Source organism: Protopterus annectens, chromosome 3.part1, assembly GCF_019279795.1.
Source record: "Protopterus annectens isolate FY-2018-M chromosome 3.part1, PAN1.0, whole genome shotgun sequence".
In the NCBI taxonomy this organism is placed as follows: Eukaryota; Metazoa; Chordata; order Ceratodontiformes; family Protopteridae; genus Protopterus; species Protopterus annectens.
The window spans coordinates 53,612,776-53,636,972 of NC_056732.1; the positions used below are offsets into that span (position 1 = coordinate 53,612,776).

General features: G+C 43.7%; 1 protein-coding gene across 3 annotated transcripts in view; it reads right to left on the reverse strand.

Moving 5' to 3' along the window:
- RALBP1 (ralA binding protein 1) overlaps positions 1 to 24,197 on the reverse strand; it is a 597,292-nt gene that overhangs the window by 254,692 nt on the left and 318,403 nt on the right. For all 3 annotated transcript variants that reach the window (XM_044066564.1, XM_044066562.1, XM_044066563.1), the window contains exon 5: positions 14,931 to 15,092. In XM_044066564.1, the coding sequence (XP_043922499.1) occupies positions 14,931 to 15,092 (162 nt within the window). The remainder of the gene's footprint in view (positions 1 to 14,930; positions 15,093 to 24,197) is intronic.

A 24,197-nucleotide genomic window follows, 5' to 3' on the forward strand; every position in this document is an offset into this window, starting at 1 on the left:
CAGTTCATGTAGAACACAGCCAGGGATATCGTCAGGTCCCATAGAAGCTGTATTCTTGGCTTTGGACAGTGCTGTTGTAACCTGTGCAGAAGTAATACTGGGTGCCTGGCAATCTACTGGTATTGTGATTGGTCCTTTGGTGGGGGAGAGAGGGATAAAGCTGACACTGAATCTGTCGACCAATATGTGTTGGCTCGGTATAGGAGGTGCCATTGTGCAATAGCTCCAAACAAACCTGGGTATTGCCGTGGAGATTCTTTACATAACTATAGAAGGCCTGGTGGTTGTCTTTACTATCTGCTCCAATTCTGCTTTTATAGCTAGCTTTAGAGGATTTGATGAGGGAGCTCAAGTTTTTGTTGAGGCTGATAAGGGAGGTTTTCCAGTCTTGGGACTTCACCTTATTCCGCATCAGTTTCCACCTTCTGTTGTAGAGTTTGTTTATGGCAGAGGACCACCAGATTGGCTTCCTTTTTTTGGAGAAGAGTGTCTTGGTTCTATTGGGTATGGTGAGATCCATGCATTTGTGTACATGTTCATACAGGGCACTAGTGTATGATTCGGCGGTCATGCAGCTGTTCTCCAATTGCATGGGTGCCGTGAAGTTAGCCACCTCTGTTTTTAGGAGCCCAAAGTTAGCTTTGGAAAAGTTTTTCATGGTGGTTACCTATGTGGGGGTGGGAGGGATATGGGTTTCCAATGTGATTAGTTTGTAGTCAGATCTAACCAGGGAGGGGTTAACTGTTGGTATAGAGCAACGGTCGCTCATGTTAATAATGACCAGGTCAAGAATATTGCTACCTCTTAGTGTGGGTAAGAACGAGCTGATCCAGGGCATTGGAATTAATGAATTCAAGGAAACGCTGGGCAAGTGTATTGGAGCATGAGTAGTTTTCCCAGTTAATGGAGGGTAGCTGAAGTCGCTCGGTATGAGAGTGTTAGGTTGGACACTGTCATTCTCCAGGGTGCTCAGGAACATGGAGTGTGAGTCTTGGGACATGGTTGGGGACCTATAGCAGGCTACGACCCAAATCATTGTCTTACTCAATGTTACCTGCACCTGAGTATCTCTGATGCATTATGTTACGCTACCAGTCTGGAGATGTGCGTATCCTTTATGAATATGGAAACACCACCGCCTTTGGAGCTTTGGTCCAAGTTCTGGGACCCAAAGGTGTGGAATGAGTTACAGCCTGGTAGTGCAGGGGTGCTTTCTGCTGCCTTGAACCAGTTCTCTGTTACAGCACAAAATGCCAATGTTGTCCATTTTAAGGAATGCTTCGAGCGAGTGCATTTTGAGATTTAGACTTCTAGCGTTGAGCAGCATGACCCTCAGACTGCATTTGTTTGTAGCTGTTACGGTGGTAATTTGATCTTTTGAACACCGCCTAAAAAGGCACTATATGGGTGGCAAGAGCCTTGGCCAGTATCCAGCGGCCCAGGGGTGACAGATGCAGGCCATCTCTGGCAAAGCATCGAGGTCTGTCAATCATATCATCCCAGGCAGACAGATACTGGATTCCCTTAGAATGACACCAGAAACTTAGCCAGTTGTTGAAAAAAAAGCATTTTCTGTTTGTACTGTGGTATCATTCTGGGTGATGGTAGGAGGCTGCTCAGGTCTAGGGTCATACCCGCCCTGGAATACATAATCCGAGAGCTCCTCCTAGTCTCTTTTCATGTAGTCCAGGGAGGTATGTCTCAGGTCATTCACACTCACATGTACAGTGACAGAGTCATATTTGTACCTGTTGTTGAGGGACCTGAATGTGTGCGCTATGCAGAGGATCCTATAACCTGACAGGCAGCTGACTGTTACCTTCTCCTTATTCAACCTAGTGACTGGGACATCAGTGTTCCTCACTATCGAGTCACCTATGACTAGTGTGTTGGGCATGCTGTTTTGCCTTAGGGGCTTAGGTTGAGTGGCACAGGAGGGTTATGTGTCTCATGATTAGTGTTGTGTTGTGGCGCTGGAGTGCATTTCTGCCTTGGAGGTCTCTGCTGTTTGGGTAGATTTGTATTGACAGCCTCCGCAAAGGTAAGTGTGTGGTTTGTGTTTTTATGTGAAGGCAGTGCTGGCGTGTGTTCTGGAGGGCTGTGTGTTCCATGTGGTGTGGTGCAAGTGTTGACCTTCTCCTCTTGACCAGCTAATCCGGTCTTGGCTGGAGAGTGTGTGGCTTCCAATTTGGACATATAAGTGCATCTCTCGCAAGTCTGAGGGTTATCAGTGTACATGAGGCAGTTGCTACATTGGCTCAGGATGCCAAAGTTCACGAGGTTAATAGGAGAAAGCAGAAGGAACTGACCTTTAGACATGCCTGGAGGGGCGGGCATTAATAATAAGTGCATTATTCAAATATTCCCCTATTTTTCCTTTAGCATTCTGCAGTTGCCCCTTTTCTTCTTCTGTGGGATATTCCTTATTCTGCAATACTTTAAATTTTTGTCGACCCCTGTAAGCAATTCCTGTTTGCTTCCCGATATCCTTCTTATTCTACCGCGGTTTTTCCTTCTTATTCTACCACGGTTTTAACTCCATTTTCATTTTGTTCCATTCTCCGGCCATCCCTTCTGAACAAATTTATACTTTCTCTAATAACTCTCAAAATCATTTCCGCTACCCATTCCTTAAATTCCTGTTTTAACATATATTATGTAGGAAAATGTTACTTTCTCATTTTTATTTCATGCCCTGCATCTTTATCCTAGAGTTTACTGGTGCAAAATTTGAATTAGTTACTGGATGTGTGTCAGACCTTTCAAATAATGCACATGGCCCTGTGAAAGACAAATTTCCATTCAGTCCAGCTCAGTTATTTCACATAAGAAAATACAGAAATTCAAACTCTCCCAAAAATCTCTAAGATCCATAACAGCAACTTTAGGTGGAATATAAATACATGTTGGCATAATTCATACCACCAATAACCTCTTATTACCATAGAACTACCCATCATTGTCTTTTTTCTCCTCTTCTATTACTGCTGGAGCTACTGCAATCAGTATTATTACTTCCCCTTTGCTTTTGCCCCCAATAATCTAGTGAATGCCCATCATGAAATCCTTTCTTTGTCAAATATACATGCTCATTTCTAACGGTGTTTCTTGCAACACTATTGTGTGTACCACGCACATCCTGCACTTCTTAATACATACTTCAATACTCTCTACTTTTTCTCAATACCTACAACGCTATTTCTATTCCATGATAATATGGACAGAGTAGCCATTATGACAGAAGGCTATTTTCCCAACCGTTAAACATGACAATTCTTTTGAAAGTTTATTTCAAACTTTTAGCTTACATATGTAGACTGATCTCGTGTATTGTTTGTTCTTATCTTCATTTAAATCTCTGTCAAAATTTTCAAGACTCTGCTGCAATGAAAACACTCAAACTCAAAACTAAAGTGGAGCTAATAAAGTTGATAAAAATCTCGCTGACAAACACAAACTGACTTGGTTAAACGAGTATACTCCAATAGAAATTACACAAGATTATGGCTACAAGCAACAGAAATTTCCACAGATTTGAGTGCTTGAAGAAGAGTCAGTTAATGACAGCAGGAAAAACAATGATGTGGCAACAAAACAGATTATGGTATCTACATTTTGACACAACCATACTATTAACACAAACTGTACAATAATTTAAGATAAGCTGAAGGCTTTGAAATTGTACACAATCTAAAGAGACAGGTGACCAAAACTGACTCTTTGTTAGATAGAAAACAGGCAAGAACATCCAAGTGAAAAGGAGTCATAAGTAACTTATATATGATGTTAAGAGAAAAAATGTGTCGAGACAAAACTCTTCCTCACAACAAAACTCTTCCTCACAACGAATGCTAAAGTTAACTACTACAAATTATTCTAGTTGATTGGGAAGCATCATCCTAGCCCTGAGACATATTACACAAGCAAGGACATTTAGATGTTTGTGTTGGAAGTGTCTCTATTTTTTACTTTCTCACAAGACAAGTTTAGAATGAACTACTGTGTTAAACCCCATTTGTTGGAGACACGATACAGTTTTAAAGAGGGGATCGATGCATATCTTTTTGTCACTGTCCTAAATCAAAGCAGAACAGTTTAAGGGAGGAAATACAGAGCTTGCATATTTGGCATGGAAAAATAGTAGTCACTGCATCTCTCTGCATAATTAGTTTAAATAAAACAGAAGGAATAGAGAAAGGAGCAACAGCTTTGTTGGACTTATTTCTATCTGCAAAACAAGCAACTGCCAAATTGGGAAAAAAAGAACAACCAGCACAAGACGGTGTTAAGCAAATTATGAAAAAGAGAAATAAATGAATTTTCATCATCATGCATTCAACATATGAGAAAAAGTATGTTAAGATGGATGCCTTGGATACTAAAAGTGGAAGAGACATATGAATCACAAATAATAACTTTAAGGTTATTATTTTTACATTGTGAATGTTTCTCCTTGTTTTTACTTATCTTTAAAAAAAATGTTCATGCAGTGCAAAACCTCTTTAGCAAATAGGTGGAAGATATCAAAAAGTACAGTGGAAATTGTAAATGCAGCCACTTATACTTAAGCAGAAGATGCAACAAACCTCCTGGCTGATGAATTCAACTCCAGTTTTACCCCTCAACCTTCCCTCAGGAAATAGCATCAAATGTAACTCCCCCTGCTATCACTAGGGAACAGGTCCTTAATGCTCTCTCCAAGACCAAAGAAGTACAGTTGTGTACCTACCATAAATGTAGATGTTCGAGTGTATTCACTGTTGCAGTCATTACACTTGGGTTATACTGATGGCAGGCTACCCGCAGTCGGCCTGAATTCCAAAGTCCTGATCCGGCGTCGGATGCTGTCGCCTCTTCCCGGATGTCAGTGTGCCAGGGGTATAAAAGATGGAGCAGACTCCATTTTCTTCAGTTTTTCTTGCCCCAGATGTCAGGTGCCCCCAAAAGGGTAGGCTAAAAAAAACATTTCTTATAAAAGCATGCACTAAAATAAACAATACCTTCATCTACAAGCAAATACACCACATAGGTTGTATAGAATAGAGAACTACAGATAAGTCCCAGCAAAGAAAGGGGGATGGTGGGTGGGTAACCTGGACTGCAACAATGAATACACTCGAACATCTACATTTATGGTAGGTACACAACTGTACTATGTTCATCGTGTTTCACTGTTGCAGTCATTACACTTGGGTTGAATCCCAAAGCTGAGGTTGGGCGGCTGGGTCTAAATAGAATTAGGAGTGGCTATAAGGCTCTGCAGAGCTACAGTGGCAAAGCCTGCTCTGGATTTAGAGTAGAGTAAAGAGGTAAGTGGTTGTGCTTAAGTCCAAGTTGCAGCTTCCAAAATATCCTTGGTTGGTACTCCTCTGAGTAAGGTTGCTGAGGTGGCTGCTGCCCTGGTAGAATGTGGTCTAATGCCCTTAGGCACTGATTTGCCATGTTGTGAATAGCAGAAACGAATGCTGTGTCCTATCCATTTTGAAATAGTCTGCTTTGAGATAGCTTTTCCTTGCGATCTTGCAGCATATGCCACTAAATGTTGCTCAGTTTTTCTGAAAGCTTTAGTTTTGTCCAAGTAGAAGCGTAGCTGTCTGTGTATGTCCAAAGAATGCAGAAGTCTCTCCCCTTTATTCTATGGGTTTGGGTAAAAAGTTGACAAATGAATGGTTTGGTTAAGAGCCACACTGGACACTACCTTAGGCATAAATGTTGGGTTTGTCCTTAGAGAAACCCTGTCCGGATGGAAGATAATAAAAGGTTCCACAGCCATTAATGCCTGTAACTCTGAGACTCTTCTTGCTTAAGTTATTGCTAGGAGCAGAGCGGTTCTCCATGATAAGAATTTTATCTCAGCTGTATTGGCTGGCTCAAAAGGAGGCAGTGTTGAGTTTTTCCAAGACAAAATTGAGGTCCCATGCAAGTATAGGTGCTCTCCATGGAGGTCTTATGTTTTTGGCCCCCCTGAGGTACTGCCTAAGCAATGGATGTGAAAAAATAGGTGGGTCCGTATTGTATTGAGCTGAAATGGCAGAGGCATGGATCTTAATTGATGAGAAGGATAGGCCTTTGTCCAGTATCTCAGTTAGATATTGTAAAATCTGAGGAATATTTGGAACAAGCGTGTCAATTCCTTGCCCCTGGTTCCAAGCACAGAATCTCTTCCATTTTTCTGCATAAGATTTTCTGGTGCTGGGCCTCCTGGCCTCCAAAATAACATCCATAACCGCTTTAGAGAGAGGTGTATTCTGAATGGTTACACTATCCGCCATGCAGCTAGATTTAGGGTTCTGAGTTGGCTGTGCAGGATCTGATTGTTTTGTTGGGTCAGTAAATGAGGAATTTGAGGCAATGTCCAGGCTGGGCCTTGAGACATGCTCCTTAGGATTGGGTACCAGTGTTGGCGTGGCCAATCCGGGGCAATCAGCATAATTTGTGTCTTCTCTTGTCTGACCTTTAGGAGTACCTTGGGGAGAAGAGGCAGTGGAGGAAAGGCATATACTGTTAAGGTTGTTCCAGCTGAATGACAAAGCATCCACTTTCCATGCTTGTTTGTGATAAGTCCTTGTGCAGAATCTCTGAAGTTGGCAGTTGTGACGGGAGGCAAAAAGATGTCGGGGCATCCCCATTTCCTTATCATGTTGAAGATTTGTGGATCTAGTTTCCACTCGTGAGGATCCATGAGGTTTCTGCTTAGTTCGTCTGCCAGAGCACTTGTTTTTCCTGGCAGGAATTGTGCTTGCAGGTGTACTTGGTAAGTCAAAGCTGTGATCCACAAAATCATGGCTTGTCTGCAGAGGGGGTAGGAATGTGTGCCCCCCCCTGCTTGTTTATGTACCACATGACTGTGGTGTTGTCCGTCTTTATCAGCAGCTGTCCTGGATGAAGTAGGTCCTTGAAGGTTGTCAGGACATTTTGTACAGCTAGCATCTCTTTTTGATTGATGTGAAGATGCCTTTGGCTTGCGGGCCATGTGTCCTGAATACATTTTCTTGCCATGTGGGCCACTCAGACATAATCTGATGCATCTGTTGTTAGTGTTTGCTTGGCTGTGGGTAAAGTGAATGGCTGTCCCTTGTTGTGGTGACAGACCTGTGCCCACCATCGAAACTCCTGTTGCAGGCAGGGTTGGAGTGAAATTAATGATTCCAGGCTGTGGCAATGTGGAGTCCAAACACTTTTTAGATACCACTGTAGTTTCCTCATCTGCAGTCTCGCCCATTGAATTAGCAGAATGCAGGATGCCATGTAGCCCAGAGCCTGCAGAATTTTTCTTGCAGATAACTGGGTCTTTGTTGCCATGCTTTCGAAGTAAGAAGTCAGTTGCCTTTGTTTGTCTGGAGTGAGATAAGCCATCTGGGCAGTTGTATTTAAGCTTGCACCCAGGAATATTATCTCTTGAGAGGGTACTAGTTTTGATTTATTTTCGTTTACTGTGTACCCTAGGCAAATTAGTAATCTTTTTACAAATGCCAGATGCTTTAGTAGAATATGTCTTTGGTCTCTGCTTGAATAAGGCAGTCGTCCAAGTAGGGATATATCTGAATTCCTCTTAGTCTGCAAAATGCAATTACTGGTTCCAGGCATTTTGTGAAGACTCTGGGCGCAGTAGATAAGCCAAAGGGCAGTGCAGAGAATTGGTAGTGCATTGAGCCAGCTATGAATCTGAGGTATCTTCTGCAAGACTGCCTGATTGGGACACTCAGGTATGCTTCTTTGAGATCCAAAGTTACAAGCCAAGCCTTCTTGCCCAGCACGGGCAGAAGCTGCTGCACAGTCAACATTTTGAATTTTGGAACGTCCAGAAAAGTATTTAAAATAGACAGGTCCAGAATTGGTCAACATGCTTTGTCCTTTCTTGGTACTAAGCAAAGTCTTGAGTAAAATCCTTGTCCCTGCTCTTGTTGTGGCACTGGCTGAATAGCCCTCATGTCCATGAGAGATGAAACTTGTTTTTGTGCCTCTGCCCATTGATTGTGTGGCAGATCTGGCATACCTTTTGCCTTTGGAAGGGTGTGAAAGTGGAACCTGTAGCCCTGAGATACTATATTTAAGATCCATTTGTCCTGGGTGATCATGTGCCAATTTTGTGAAAAAAGTGCTAGCTTTCCCCCTAAGGGTGCTGTCAAAAGATAAATGCTTGGCATTGGCAGAGGGAAGTCATTGGGATTGTTTTCTAAATGGCTGTGATTTGTCTTCTCCGCTTTTTGGAGGTAGAAGCACCCCATTGTTTGGGCCTGTATGAGCCCTGGGGCTGTTGTCTGCCTCTAGGGCGTCTGTCTCTGCCTCTTTGTGGCCTGACACGGGAAAGGACCAATTCTTGGAAGGCCAGTTCCTGCTAAATCTGGGTGGCTGTACCTGTAAGAAATCCTTTATTGTCTGCAAAGATTTAGCTTTATCCTCCATTTTCTATAACACCTCTTCTGCCTTAACACCAAACAAAGTACCATGCTGTAATGGAGCATCCAATAACTTTGCTTTAACATGATCAGGCGGAGTCTGTTCCTTTAACCAAGCATGCCTTCTAATGACTGAACTTGCTTACAGCGGCCCTGCAAGAGGCCTCCAGTGAATCATAACCACACTGCAAAGTATGCTTTCCCACTTGTTCAGCTGCATGCAATAAATCCTGCATTTCCTTGTTCTCAGAACATTCAGAATTTGTCAACATTTTCTGTTTTAACAGAGACATTAAGTACTGCTGATATTTAAGCATATGAAACTGACAATTTAAAGCCCTTACAGCCAAGGTAGCAGAAGTGTACACCCCCCCCCCCATCTGTCCAGTGCCCTTGAATCTTTATCGGAGGGGACAGGGTTTTTTGCAGTAGCGGCCTTGACCCCTTTGGGACCCTGAGAAATAGTTTCTGGGTCAGCAGCAGGGTTCTTATATAGAAATTTATGAGAGTCTGGAACCCTGTAGTATCTGTCTGGCTTAACAGGAGCAGGAGGTAGAGAGTCGGGAGACAGGCCAGACTCTGAAAATACATCATCTACAATGTCTAGAACAGGAGGAATAGCAAGAGGTCTGTGCTGAGGAAGTAAAAGTAAGTCTCTGAGCCTTTTCTTAGATTCTGAATAATCTTGGCTCTCCCAGTGGAAATGCTCCCTCATGGTATGCAGGGTTTCCCCAAAGGAGTAATCCTCAGGAAGAGAAGCTGAAGGAACACATTCTTCAGCATCAGAATCCTCATAGGGAGGAATAGAGTATCCCTGTTCTGAAGAGGAGTCAGAGGAAATGGAAACCTGATCACAGGAATCATATTCTGTGTCTTGCCTAGGCCTCTTATCAGGAGGGGGATGGGAACCCCTGATCAAAGTAATTAGGTCTTCGGGCATTTTGAGCATCTGTTTCTTAAGCATGGAAGTCTGCCCTGGAGAATGCTGTATTTGTTTCCTTGTTTTTAAAACTGTTTTAGACTTTGTCTTGGATGCTGAAGTTGGCTTGATATAAAGCTGTGTAGGTCCAAAAACACCCTCAGAAGCCGATGCCTGCTCAACGGCTCCTGACCCATCTGAGGGATTAGTTTCTGAAGGCCCAATACCTTGAGTATCCAGAGGTCTAGTTGTCTCCACGTGGGAGTCGGAGGCGGCCTGTGGCTCTGAGGTAGCAGGTGTCAGGGGCTGCGAAAGCGCCTCACTGAGAATCGGCGAACCGGCGACTGGCCTAGAAGAGGCTTCGTTGTCGGTTTTGGACCTCTGATGCCTGTCCTTTTCTTTTTCCTTGCACTTTTTGTGAATTCCGGTCGTTGGCTGTTCCGATGGCATTATATAGTTAAACCTTCGGCCAAAGTAATGAAAAGCAAAATCGTACTGACGCTTAATAGTGCGTTGGTTAAACCTAGCACAAAACCGACAGCTAGCAAAGTCGTGGTCAGGGCCTAGGCAAGGAATACAGTAAGAATGAAAATCCTTATGAGGTATTTGCTTCCCACAAGAAATACAATTGTTAACTTTTTCTAACATCAGTCTGGAGCAAGAAAAAAGTTTCCCCAATGGGGTACTTAGCTTTATTGAAGACTTCGGATCTGAAATTCAATTTCGAAAATCTCAGGAGTTGGCCGACCGGCACTTGCAAACTGCTTTTGCTTTGGGCACCGCGCGGCTAGAAAGACTGAAGAAAATGGCGTCGGCTGCATCTTTTATACCTCTGGCGCACTGAGGTCAGGGAAGAGGTGCCAGCATCAGACGCCGGACCAGGACTTTGGAATTCAGGCTGACTGCGGGTAGCCTGCCAGCAGGATAACCCAAGTGTAATGACTGCAACAGTGAAACACGATGAACATCACTGCATCAATAGGCCCAGACAGTATCTCAGGATGCCTTCTAATTAGCATCAAACATGACCTATCACGGCCTCTGGAATTTCTATTTAACTGTAAACAGGCTTCGTGCCTCATGAATAGAGAATGGCAACAGTCATCCCCATGCACAAAGGTGGGCTGCAGACCCTGGAAACTATAGACCCACAAGTCTCACTAGTCTTACATGTAAAGCCATGGACAGAATTATCATGGAGATGATCAACAGAGATATAATAAACCTCCAGACACTGGTCTCAACCCAGTTTGGTTTCGTGAAGGGGAGATCATGACTGATCACCCTGGTGAACTTCTTTGAGAAGGTCACCAAAGCAATGGATGAGGGCAAATCATTCACACTGCCTACCTTGACCTGGCCAAGATATTTGAAACAATACCCCAACTCAGGCATTGTAGACAAACTCAAGAGGTTAGGTACAAACCCATATTTCACCCGGTGGACAGCCAACTGGCTCACAGACAGGACCCAGAAAGTTATAATTGGGGAGTCCACCTCTACAAAGAGGCCAGACACAAGTGGAGTCCCTCATGGATCAGTCCTTGGACCGCTCCTTTTTGGCATTTACTTCTCAAAAGTCAAGGCCAATGTCAAGTGGTCTCTGGCTGACTATATTTGCAGAGGATTGAAAATTAGGAGCTGTCACTGAATCTCACACCAACACAAATGTTCTCCAGGAGAGGATGACACAGACAAACAACTGGTGTCAGAGCCACGGACTAAAAACTAAATGCCAAGAAATGCATAATAGTATCCTTTGGGAAGTCATCCATCCCTGGTAACTATCATATTGACAACACACCCCTTAGAGTTGACCCAGTAGTCAGGGACTTAGGGACACACATAGATAGTACTCTAGCCTTTGACCATCATGTGTCTACAGAGGTGAGGAAATCATTCTACTCTGTGCAACTTATAAACAAAGGTATGGCATCCAACTCCAAGGAAGTCACTGTTCTGCTGTATTTGGTATTCGTCAGACCTATCACTGAGTACAATGCCCCCTTTGTTATGTACCTAACCATGCATATCCAACAATTGGAATGTCCACAGAGGTTCCTCACTAAATGAATACATGGTGTAAGTAAAATGTCCTTTGCAGACTGCCTTAAGACCCTATCCCTGTATTTTGTCTCCTACAGGCTTTTGAGGAGACATCTATGCCTGTTATAAAGGGCATTATGTCAAGCCCCACTCTGATGGACCTCCTGCATATCCACAAAACAAACAGCAACAGAATTACCCATTCTAAAGACTTAAACTTGCCTGTGATATAAACAGGACCTGCTGGAGACATAGGTATGTATACCAGGGTTTACAATCAAAAGCCAGAAAGTCAGTTCAACGTCAGGCTCCTGTTCGAACACGGTAGGAGCGACATTCGGAATGTTGATAGTCAAGTTACCATCAGTTCAGAAGATCGTTAACAAAGGCAGGGACACGAAGCATGTCTGGAAACGGCAACTGTCAACATTAACATCGAAAACAGATCATCAGTGTTATTAGTCGATCATTCAACCTCATTAATATTCATGAGGTTGATGAAATGCGTTGAAGACATCATCATTCGCGGTTGTGAATTTTGCAGTTTTGATAGTAATCCTGTATACTACAGACTACCCCGTCTATGTAACAGGCTCCCAATCCATGTGAAACAGAGTTCCTCCCTAACCCAATTCAAGTGCAACTTGGATATTTGGATGGGGAACAGGAAATTCATATCTGGTTTGGCACTTATGTCTGTAATGGACACAGGCAACCTGTAAATGGTTCATCTCCCAGGCCCATGCTTACCCTTATCAAGGGTATCAGAACTTGTCAGAAATGTGGGATGCATGGCTAGGTTTAAAAAGGCACTTGTGGTTGTTAGCCTAGTAAACACCTATGAACCTATGAAAACATACACACAGTAAATGTGTTTTTGTGGCATACAAGGATAAAGCCTTGATTACAACCACGGACATACAATACTGATTAGTATGCAAGGGCTGGAAACAATAATTAGGTAATTAGGGGAAGTAACTGGCTAGTGCAGACTAAACCACCTTGGGGTGGGAGTGGGGGGTGGGGGTCTTTGCTGCTGCTCTACTAATATCCATGAAAAGGTGACTGCAAATGGAAGAATATCAGAATGAGAGGTACATGAACTGTGAAGCACCTCATCCTGCTTTGGCCTGAATTTAAGCAGGTGTGAAAGTACTCGTGTACAATGTACCAATGGATTGGTACTGCTAATCCTGTCCTTATAAACAAGCAAGTCAGATCACCAAGAGAAGGAACCTACAAAATACCCCAAGTAAGGCACTGGGGATACTGTTGCACCTAGTGCTAACTCATCTTCTGCAATGGTAGGCTTTGTATTTGTGGGTCATCTCTTCTGCCTTAGTCTGGGAGGCCAAACCAGTGCACTGGTCAGGAAGAAATTAATTCTCAGGTAAGAAGCAGATGGTTACAGAGCAGTAAAAAAAATGGCAGGTTATTTCAGATCTGGTTAAAAACACAATATCTTCAAAGTAAAGTGTGAGCACACATACACTCACAGACACACAGAGTCACTAAACTATAAAGCACATAGATAACATGTGAATTTCCTCAGAGTACTGCTGCGGTCAGCACTACTGCCTCACATCTGAATGTCCTAAGAGTACTGCTGCGGTCAGCACTACTGCCTCACATCTGAATGTCCTCGGAGTACTGCTGCGGTGTCAGCACTACTGCCTCACATCTGAATGTCCTCAGAGTACTGCTGTGTCAGCACTACTGCCTCACATCTGAATGTCCTCTGAGTACTGCTGCAGTGTCAGCACTACTGCCCCACATCTGAATGTCCTCAGAGTACTGCTGCGGTCAGCACTGCTGCCTCACATCTGAATGTCCTCAGAGTACTGCTGCGGTCAGCACTACTGCCTCACATCTGAATGTCCTTGGAGTATTGCTGCGGTCAGCACTACTGCCTCACATCTGAATGTCCTTGGAGTACTGCTGCGGTCATCACTACTGCCTCACATCTGAATGTCCTCGGAGTACTGCTGCAGTGTCAGCACTACTGCCCCACATCTGAATGTCCTCAGAGTACTGCTGCGTCAGCACTACTGCCTCACATCTGAATGTCCTAAGAGTACTGCCTCGGTGTCAGCACTACTGCCTCACATCTGAATGTCCTTGGAGTACTGCTGCGGTCAGCACTACTGCCTCACATCTGAATGTCCTTGGAGTACTGCTGCGGTCAGCACTACTGCCTCACATCTGAATGTCCTCAGTGTACTGCTGCGGTCAGCACTACTGCCTCACATCTGAATGTCCTCAGTGTACTGCTGCGGTCAGCACTAGTGCCTCACATCTGAATGTCCTCAGTGTACTGCTGCGGTCAGCACTACTGCCTCACATCTGAATGTCCTCGGAGTGCTGCTTCAGTGTCAGCACTACTGCCTCACATCTGAATGTCCTCGGAGTACTGCTGCAGTGTCAGCACTACTGCCTCACATCTGAATGTCCTTTGAGTACTGCCTCGGTGTCAGCGCTACTGCCTCACATCTGAATGTCTTCAGAGTACTGCCACGGTGTCAACACTACTGCCTCACATCTGAATGTCCTCAGAGTTCTGCTGCGTCAGCACTACTGCCTCACATCTGAATGTCCTCTAGAGTACTGCCGCAGTGTCAGCACTACTGTCTCACATCTGAATGTCCTCTGAGTACTGCTGCGGTGTCAGCACTACTGCCTCACATCTGAATGTCCTCAGAGTACTGCCGTGGTGTCAGTACTACTGTCTCACATCTGAATGTCCTCAGAGTACTGCTGTGGTGTCAGTACTACTGTCTCACATTTGAATGTCCTCCGAGTACTGCCGCGTCAGCACTACTGCCTCACATCTGAATGTCCTCAGAGTACTGCTGCAGTGTCAACACTACTGCCTCACATCTGAATGTCCTCAGAGTACTGCTGCGGTCAGCACTACTGCCTCACAACTGAATGTCCTCAGAGTACTGCCGCGGTTTCAGAACTACTGCTTCACATCTGAATGTCCTCGGAGTACTGCCGCGGCAGCACTACTGCCTCACATCTGAATGTCCTCAGAGTACTGCTGCGGTCAGCACTAGTGCCTCACATCTGAATGTCCTCGGAGTACTGCTGTGGTCAGCACTACTGCCTCACAGAACTTGATTCTTCAGTTCGGTTACAGCTGCAATGGCTTCTGTGTGGAGTTTGCAGGCCCTCCGTTTGTCCATCTGGATTTTTGCCTGTTGTCAACTTTCCTCCCTCACCCAAAAGACATACTACAGATGAGCTGCTACTGATCTAAAATGTTTGAATGTTTACTGTGAGGACTCTTGCATGAGAGTCCGTGTTCTGTATTAAACTCTTGTACTACCCAGGGTTACTTCATTTCGTCTTGTCCCCAAGGAGCACTAAGAAACAGTCTGGCTGCTCTGCATTTCTGAAAAGGACAAAGGAGACTCGAGAAATCAATGAATGAATAAAAGTACATAAGTCAATACTTCATCTTATGTTTTCTTTTCCTCGCTCTTTTTCGGGTGAACTCATCAATGTAGTAAAGAACTGATGAAGCCTGTACATGGCCATTTTACTTCTGATAAAATGAAACTCACCTGTCTCCGAATTTCCTCCTTAATACTCTCCTGTGTCTCTGGCAATGCTGGCATGGTCGCCATATTTGACCAACGAAGAGGTTTTACTTCTGGCTTGATCTTTACATTTCCGAAAAGCTCTTGAACATTTGTAAAAAAGATATACAGGACACGATTGCTGATCTGAAAAAGAGAAATAATTATACAATAAAATTAATATCACATTGTACATACAAAAGCATGCATTATAACAAGTTATGCAGAAAAACAGAGCTTAGAGTGCACCTTATGTACGCTGGCCAGTTCAAGGCACAGCAAAGTATCTTTAATCATATGGAGAATATATTAAAATTGCTTACAATATATTCTAAAGTGAGTTAATTAGTTTAGAAAACAGATAAAAGCAAAACAGAAATCATAAAGATGAAGGATACTTTATGGACAAGGAAGCTGTGTGAAGTAAGGCAAACCTTAACCCCCAAGTGTACTCATTCACTGGCAATTAAGTGTAGAATATTTTTACATATGGCACATGACTTCATCCTGATGGCTGTTCTGCTGGCTGCCAGCTTTGCAGCTGCCATGATCACATTTTTTTTCTGAACTGAAACATTATTACCAGGAATATTAACTCGTCACCGAGGCAGTCCTGCACATATCTTAACTCAGACCGATGACGGGCTCTCTCTTTTTCATAACAAAATTTGCTGTACCTTATCAATTTTTGCTGTTTTTCATCTGGCACCTCCTGCTGATCATCTTTACCCCTTTTCCCCCAGTGCGTTCACAGCAGGATGGTGATGATGCTGTCACCCAGGCATCCATTACAGGGTCATGCTTCTACAGCTTCTGTGTCCACATGCACTGCATGGTCACCATCTCTATAGTCTTTGTAACCATATGCATGGCATGGCCACCATCTCTACAGCCTTTGTAACCATGTGCATTGCATGGCCACCATCTCTACAGCCTCTGTAACCATATGCATTGCATGGCCACATCTCCACAGCTTCTGCAACCACATGCACAGCATGGCCACCATCTATAGCCTTTGTAACCATGTGCATTGCATGGCCATCATCTACAGCCTCTGTAACCACGTGCACTGCATGGTCACCATCTCTACAGCCTCTGTAACCATGTGCATTGCATGGCCACCATTTCTACAGCCTATGTAACCATATGCATTGCATTGTCACCATCTCTACAGCCTCTGTAACCACGTGCACAGCATGGCCACCATCTACAGCCTTTGTAACCATGTGCATTGCATGGCCACCATCTCTACAGCCTTTGTAACCATGTGCACAGCATAGCCACCATCTACAGCCTTTGTAACCATATACACTGCATGGCCACCATCTACAGCCTCTGTAACCACATGCATTGCATGGCCACCATCTACAGCCTCTGTATTCACATGCATTGCATGGCCACCATCTACAGCCTCGGTAAGCATGTGCATTGCAAGGCCACCATCTACAGCCTCTATAACCACATGCACTACATGGCCACCATCTCTACAGCCTTTGTAACCACGTGAACTGCATGGCCACCATCTACAGTTTCTGTAACCACGTGCACTGCATAGCCACTATCTACAGCCTCTGTAACCTTTTCAAAGAAATTTGCCAGATTAAAAAGCCAGTATCTACCCTTCACAAAACCAAACTGTTGGAGGGGGGGGGTCTAACAAGATTCTTGATATCGCAGTTTATGAGGTCAGTTATAAAATGTTTCAAGGCTTAGCAGATGAGGCATACAAGGCTGATAGGTCTGCAATTATTTGACCCATTTGTGAGACTTCCCTTAAGGAAGGGCATCATGACTGCAGTAAGGCTGACTTCTGGAAGGACATCATCACTGCAGTGAGCCACTCAGTTTGAGGAGTGCATCTGAAAGACCTCTACACTCCACTGACATATTACTACGCTCCATTATTAAAGCTAACAACAATGCAGGATGCTCCCTGTATTCACACTGCATTGCTAATAGCTGGAATACCATCACACTCCACTTAAGGACAGTCTGTAACCTGAAAGACTTTAAATGCCAACTGAAGCAACACCTGACATGTAAATGGCTGTGCAGCTGCACCACACCTGGTAAAACTGGTATTAATGTAGCTATATAAATTTTTGCCATACGTCTCACAATGTGCTATAACCACAACTAGACCCTCTTCAGTCATCTCCTGTATCTTCCTTGTGCTGCCTTCCCTCTGTTCTTTCTTTGGGCTGCTCTGTTTACCTTAAAAAAATATTCATATACAACCCACGTAACTTTTTGTTTTATCAAAACTGCTTGTAAATGATGTAACTGATGTAAAAGATGTCTGACTAATGGAACTATAAATGATGAAACAATGCAAATGATATCCAAGATGTCTGTATAATGGAGCTTTAGAAAAAGGGAACCTCTCAGTCATACGTTCATAGATTCATAAGTAGGTACTAGGCTATTGGCCCTAGGGCCTATATAAGCCTAGCCAAAGGTACCCTGGCTTTCGCCACCCAAGAAAATTATTTTCCTGTGCCACTGTCGAGCAGAGCCACAGAAGTGATCCCCGGGGTGAATTTCCTATCTCCCATCCAATCATCAAGATTTTTTTTGAAGAGTGCTAATGAGGAGCTTTCTTTGCTATAGATAGGTAGTTTGTTCCAGAGTATGGGAAGTCTCTGGGACAGGAATCTATCCCTCCAGCATGTTCTGTTTATTGTGGTGACGAGGTTTAGGTCCCTAGAGCGTGTAGCTCATAGGGATTGGGATTTCTTTAAATGGAGCATGTCTAAAAGCTCTGGGTTTGACATAGCTTTGTGTGTTAGGCAGAGATCGCCTCTGAGTAGGCGATATGCAACGGAGTAAAACTGCAGTTTTTTTAGACGGTCTGCATAGGGCATCTCTTTGAGGCCAGCAAACCTCTTTGTGAGGTATTTCTGTGGCCTTCCCAGTTGTTGTAGATGTCTTGTGAGGTACATACCAAAAGGGACATTGGACTCTATAATGGGTCTAATATGAGTGACGAGTAGAGGGGAACAATGACCTTTTTTTTCCTGGATGAGAAACCTTTTGTGATGAGGTGTGCCACATAGGATTTCCTGACTACTGTGGCAATGTGATTATCAAAGGAGAGACTACTGTCCACCTGCGTCCCAAAGTCTCATCACACTTTCAGTGTTAAGTAGACTACCACCTATGTGGTAGTTCATGGGTATAGAGTTTTTACCAAAAGGAATGACAATGCACTTTTTGGCATTGAGCTTGAGGCCATGGCTTTGACACCAGGCATCTGTCTCAGCAAGGCCCTTTTGTAGGATGCCCACATCTTTTGGAGTTTTCATTATGGCTCCTAGTTTGCAGTCATCTGCGAACCGTTAATAAAGACCTTCTGTGTTGGCCTGTACTTCAGAGAAGTAGATACCAAACAGGAAAGGACCCAGGACTGAACCCTGTGGTACTCCACTTGTCACTGGTCTGAAGCTGGATTTGGAGTCTGCTACGTTTCTGGTAAAGAAATGCCAACCAATAAAATAAAGTAAACGAATGAGTGTTTAACGCTACTAATTAGGCAAGCCAGGTAAACTGTCAGGTTCCATGGAGGAATCATTTCTCATCTTGATCAGCACCTTCAGTAAACGATCTTTTCACAGATAATTGTGGGAATAAGGGATTCACATACTACCTGTCTTTGAATAGAAATCTCAGGGTTGAAGTTAGCACTACATTTGTTTCCAAGGATATTGGCATTTTTTTTTTTTTAAACTTTTCTTAGTTTTCTCCCTTGATGGCTCAATTAACTGGCTGATCACAAAGCTTGACTCGGCCTTAATAGAGATGTTTTGCCTCTTGCTTGAACGGCTGTCATTCTTCCATATACCTAAAGTGAGTTACATTCTCTTTGTGGATCTGTATCATGTTTTAAACTGTTATTAATTAATAGATTATGCATTTACTAGTTAGGTAATCGTTACTCCTGTTTCACTGAATGAAGAGTTACTACCTGACTGATGAAGCAGTAATGTATGAGGGGGATGGTGCAGACTACCTGAAAACAAAGGGGAGACGTTTTAAGACTCGTTGCTGTTATAGAAAATATGAAAGTTCTATCCTGGTATGTAAACAGGCTTGCTTGCTTCATCAAGCATAACAGGATATTTGCTTACTTAAGGAAAATGCACCCAAATGTAATTATGCTTAAGGAAAGACATTTAAATGAGCTAGAACACCTGAGTACTGTCAAAATGGTCTTTATTATACCGGTTTTGTTTATGACATACAGAGTGTCTGTGTGTGTGTGTGTGTGCGCGTGTCTGTGTGCGCGTGTCTGTGTCTGTGGTAGTGACACTTTCAAGTCAGGACCCTCCAGTTCAATATGCTGCAAGTGAAGTTTGATACAGAACGTGAGAATATAGACTATCCATGATGTGAGAGGGCATGTATAACTAATTACTGTTTTTACCTCTCCTGGTACAAATATAACCAACTTAGCTCTGGTGCTAAAGGAATGGATATATTTCATGAAGGTAACTATGAACAGGACTAGCTTCATCAACAAAAAATGTTTTTTATTATTATTATAGGAAGGTAGTCTTAAGGTGGGCAAGAGGAAAATGGCTTTTTCAATAAAAAATGTCAATAAGAGTTCCAGATCATTCTTACACTCCAAGGGAGTGAGGTGCCTGAATAAATATTTACACTTGATGGGCATGGCAGATGCTCACAATAGCCTACTGGCATGTTATGGATCTTTTAATTTCTATTCATCCAAGCATCTGTCAGCGGACAGATTAGATAAATGTATCTGTACATGAAAATTTCCATCCATCTGTCCACAACCTCTTTTTCACCAATTTTTGCACATGGGTTTGGGTGTCACATCAACAGTGACAATCTTCTAGAGCCAATGTTCACACCGCCTGGTGGCTAGCCCTGCTGTGGATATCTGTACATGAGAACATCATTACTTATTAAAGACTCTCCTACCTGTCCAGAGTTTCTTTTTTCATTCCACTTGTCTTCTGCATTTTAAAGTGGAGTACATAATTTGAGATGCATTTGAGATTTAACGCATTCTTCTGGAAAAAGGAGAATTTCAGATTGAAATGTAATGGTTTGTTAATGGTGGATTACTCCTTTTACGGCCTCAGGTAAAAGCAACCAGCTTCTATTCAATGATTTTAAAGATTCTTTGCATTTCTTGCTGAAAGACTTTGCTATGGCGGGTTATGGAGAGCACATTGCTGTCTTTTGGAATGTCAAAAGTAACTTGTGGACAATATGAGGAGGAAAATGAAGGAAGGACCGATTTCAACAGTTGATGAGATGTAAACAGAACATAGACTATTGGACTACAAAACAGAACAGGTAAATCTGCCCAAAGCTCACGGATGCCTTTCTGACTTTGCAAACACAGAACACAAAGAGTTCTAACAGTAAAGGACAAAGATGCAGGCAATATGGCTCTTGACCCAAGAGGCATACACAAGATCTTCTATTGGTTTAATTAGCTATTACGCATGCTGTTCAGGAGACCACTGAGGAGCCTGGCCTAATAAAGTCCACATATACACGTGTGTGTGTGTGTGTGTGTGTGTGTGTGGGTGTGTGTATTTATATATACAAACTACATTTAAATGACTGAAGTACTAAAAAATCAACCTGTAAAACATAAATCACAGTACAAACATTTCAAACACCAAAACTAAAAGATTTGAAAGCGGCACAAATTGTCTTCTGATCCATTAATCCTGCTAGTAACTTTGGCCAAACATCATCAAAATAGTGGTAGTGTTATGGCAAGAGTTTTTCTAAGATCAGGTGAGTTAAAGGTAGGGGCAGGAATAGAAGGTATTAGTATGGTGAGCAGAACCCTCCCCCCAGCTCCATCTTACTAATATCTGATAATCCTAACCATAACCCTACACGAGACCCTAGGAAAAACCTTTCCCATAATACTACCACTACACACATCTTGGACACACAAGACGCACAAAACTGACTTGCACACAGACACAAACACACACATGACCTAACTTAACCCCTGAATAAGGAGAAAGTAACAGTCAGCTGCCTGTCAGGCGCTATGATCTGCAACATAACGCACGCACTCAGGTCCCTCAACAACAGGTACAAATATGACTCTGTCATTGTACATGTGGGTGTAAATGATCTGAGATGTACCTTCCTGGACTACATGAAAAGAGACATGGAGGAGCTCATGGATTATGAAGCTCAGGCGGGTATGACCCTAGCCCCAAGCAGCATCCTACCATCACCCAAAATGATACCATAGTACAAGCAGAAAGTGATTGATTTCAACAACTGGCTAAGTTTCTGGTGTCATTCTAAGGGGATCCAGTATCTGTCTGCTTGGAATGACATGACTGACAGACCTCAATGCTTTGCCAGAGATGGCCTGCATCTGTCACCCCTGGGTTTCCGGATACTGGCAACCCCTACAGTGCCTTTTTTTAGGCAGTGTTCCAAAGACCAAATTACCACCATAACAGCTACAAACAAATGCAATCTGAGGGTCATGCTGCTCAACACTATAAGTCTAAATCTCAAAATGCACTTGCTCGAAGCACTCCTTAAAATGGAGAACATCGACCTGGTTCAAGGCAGCAGAAAGCACCCCTGCACTACCAGGCTATAACTCATTCCACACCTTTTGTCCCCAGAACTTGGACCGAAGCTCCAAAGGTGGTGGCGTTTCCATATTCATAAAGGATGCACACAACTGCAGACTGGTAGCCCAACATAACACATCTGAGATACTTCAGGTGCAGATAACATTGGGGAAGACAGCGATTCAGGTCATAGCCTGCTACAGGTCCCCAACCATGTCCCAAGACTCACACTCCACGTTCCTAAGCACCCTGGAGAATATGACGGTCCAACCTAACACTCTCATACTGGTCGACTTCAACTACCCCTCCGTTAACTGGGAAAACTACTCATGTACCAATACAATTGCCCAATGTTTCCTGGAAATGATTAATTCCAATGACCTGGACCAGCTTGTTCTTACCCCCCCCCCACTAGAGGTAGCAACATCCCTGACCTGTTTATTACTAACATGGGCGATTAATTGCTCTACAGCAATAGTCAACTCCTCCCTGGTTAGATCCGACCACAAACGAATCACCTTGGAAATTCACATCCCCCCCACCTACATGCAAAGGTAACCACCATGAAAAACCTCTCCAAAGCTAACTTTGGGCTCCTAAAACAGAGGTGGCTGACTTCACTGCACCGATGCAAATGGAGAATCAGTTGCATGACTGCCGAATCATACACCAATGCACTGTATGAACACATACACAAATGCATGGATCTTGCCATACCCACTATAACCAAGATGCTCTTCTCCAAAAAAAGGAAGCCAATCTGGTGGTCCCCTGCCATATACAAACTCTACAACAGAAGGAGGAAAGTGATGCAGAATAAGGTGAAGTCCCAAGACTGGAAAAACTCCCCTTATCAGCCTCAACAAAAATTTGAGATCCCTCATCAAATCCATTAAAGCTAGCTATGAAAACAGAATTGCAGCAGATAGTAAAGATGACCACAAGGCCTTCTATAGTTATGTAAAGAATCTCCACAGCAATACCCAGATTTGCTATGAACTACTGCACAATGGCACCTCCTATACTGATCCAACAGATATTGCCAATATACTGTCCGACAGAACCGTGCCAACCCCCCCCCCCAAGGGACCAGTCACAATACAGTACAGTTTTGTACCTACCATAAATGTAGATGTTCGAGTGTTCACCCAACTTTCCTACTCCTCTATTAAAATCCATGCTTCAGCTATTTCAGCTCACTACAACACTAATCCACCTTTATTTTCCAATCCTCTTCTAAGGCAGTTCCTCAGAGGGGCAAAAAACATTAGACCACCTAGAAGAGCCCCTACACCAACATGGGACCTCAACTTTGTTCTGGAAAAACTAACGCTACCTCCCTTTGAACCAGCTTTTTCTGCAGACCTTCAGTTCCTATCCTGGAAGACTGCCCTGCTCCTGGCAATAACTTCTGCTAGGAGAGTCTCAGAATTACAGGCACATGGCAGTGGAATCTTTCCTCAATTTCCATCAAGACAGAGTTTCTCTACGAACTAATCCTTCCTTCATGCCTAAGGTGGTTTCCAGTGTAGCTTTAAATCAAACCATCCACCTACACACTTTCTTCCCCACTCCACAGAACAAAGGTGAGAGACTCCTGCATTCCTTGGACATTCACAGGCAACTTTGTTACTACTTGGATAAAACTAAGGCTTTCAGAAAAACTGACCAGCTCTTTGTTTCCTATGCTACAGCTTCTCAAGGGAGGGCCATATCCAAACAAACCATTTCTAAATGGATAGGCCATTGCATACAATTCTGCTATACCCATCATGGGAAACCAGTTCCTCCTACCATTAGATCCCACTCTACCAGGGCAACAGCTACCTCTGCTGCCTTTCTCAGGGGGGTTCCTACCAAGGAAATTTTAGAAGCTGCAACTTGGAGTTCTGTAGACACCATCACCAAACACTATCACTTACCTCTTTATTCCAAGTCCAGGGCGGGCTTCACCACTGCAGTTCTGCAGGGCCTCATTGCCTCCACTAACCCTCTATGATGCCGCCACCCTACCTTAGCTTTGGGACTCAACCCAAGTGTGATGACTGCAGCAGGGTAACACGATGAACATAGTACAGTTTTGTACCTACCATAAATGTAGATGTTCGAGTGTTCACCCTGCTGCAGTCCAGGTTACCCTCCCTCCATCCCCTCTGATCTACTGGCTAAATCTCTGCTATGCCTTACTGATGTATTTGCTTATAGCTGAAGGGATTTTGTGTCTGTACAGTATTCACACCATTTGGTACTAATTCTGACCACCTTTTTGGGGGCACCTGACATCTGGGGCAAGAAAAACTGAAGAAAATGGCGTCGGTTGCAATATATATACCCCTGGTGCACTGACGTCAGGGATGAGGCGACAGCAACCGACGTCGGACCAAGACTTTGGAAATCCAGCCGACTGCGGGACCGCCTGACGACAGGATAACCCAAGTGTGACGACTGCAGCAGGGTAACACGATGAACATCAGTAGATTGCCAGGTACCCAGTATTACTGCTGCACAGGTTAAAACAGCACTGTCCAAGGCCAACAATACAGCTTCTATGGGACCTGACAATATCCCTGGCTGTGTTCTACTACAGAGTGAACTGGCACCTCACCTGTGTGCCCTGTTCAATCACAGGCTCCCCTCAGGCTTTGTCCCTACCGAATGG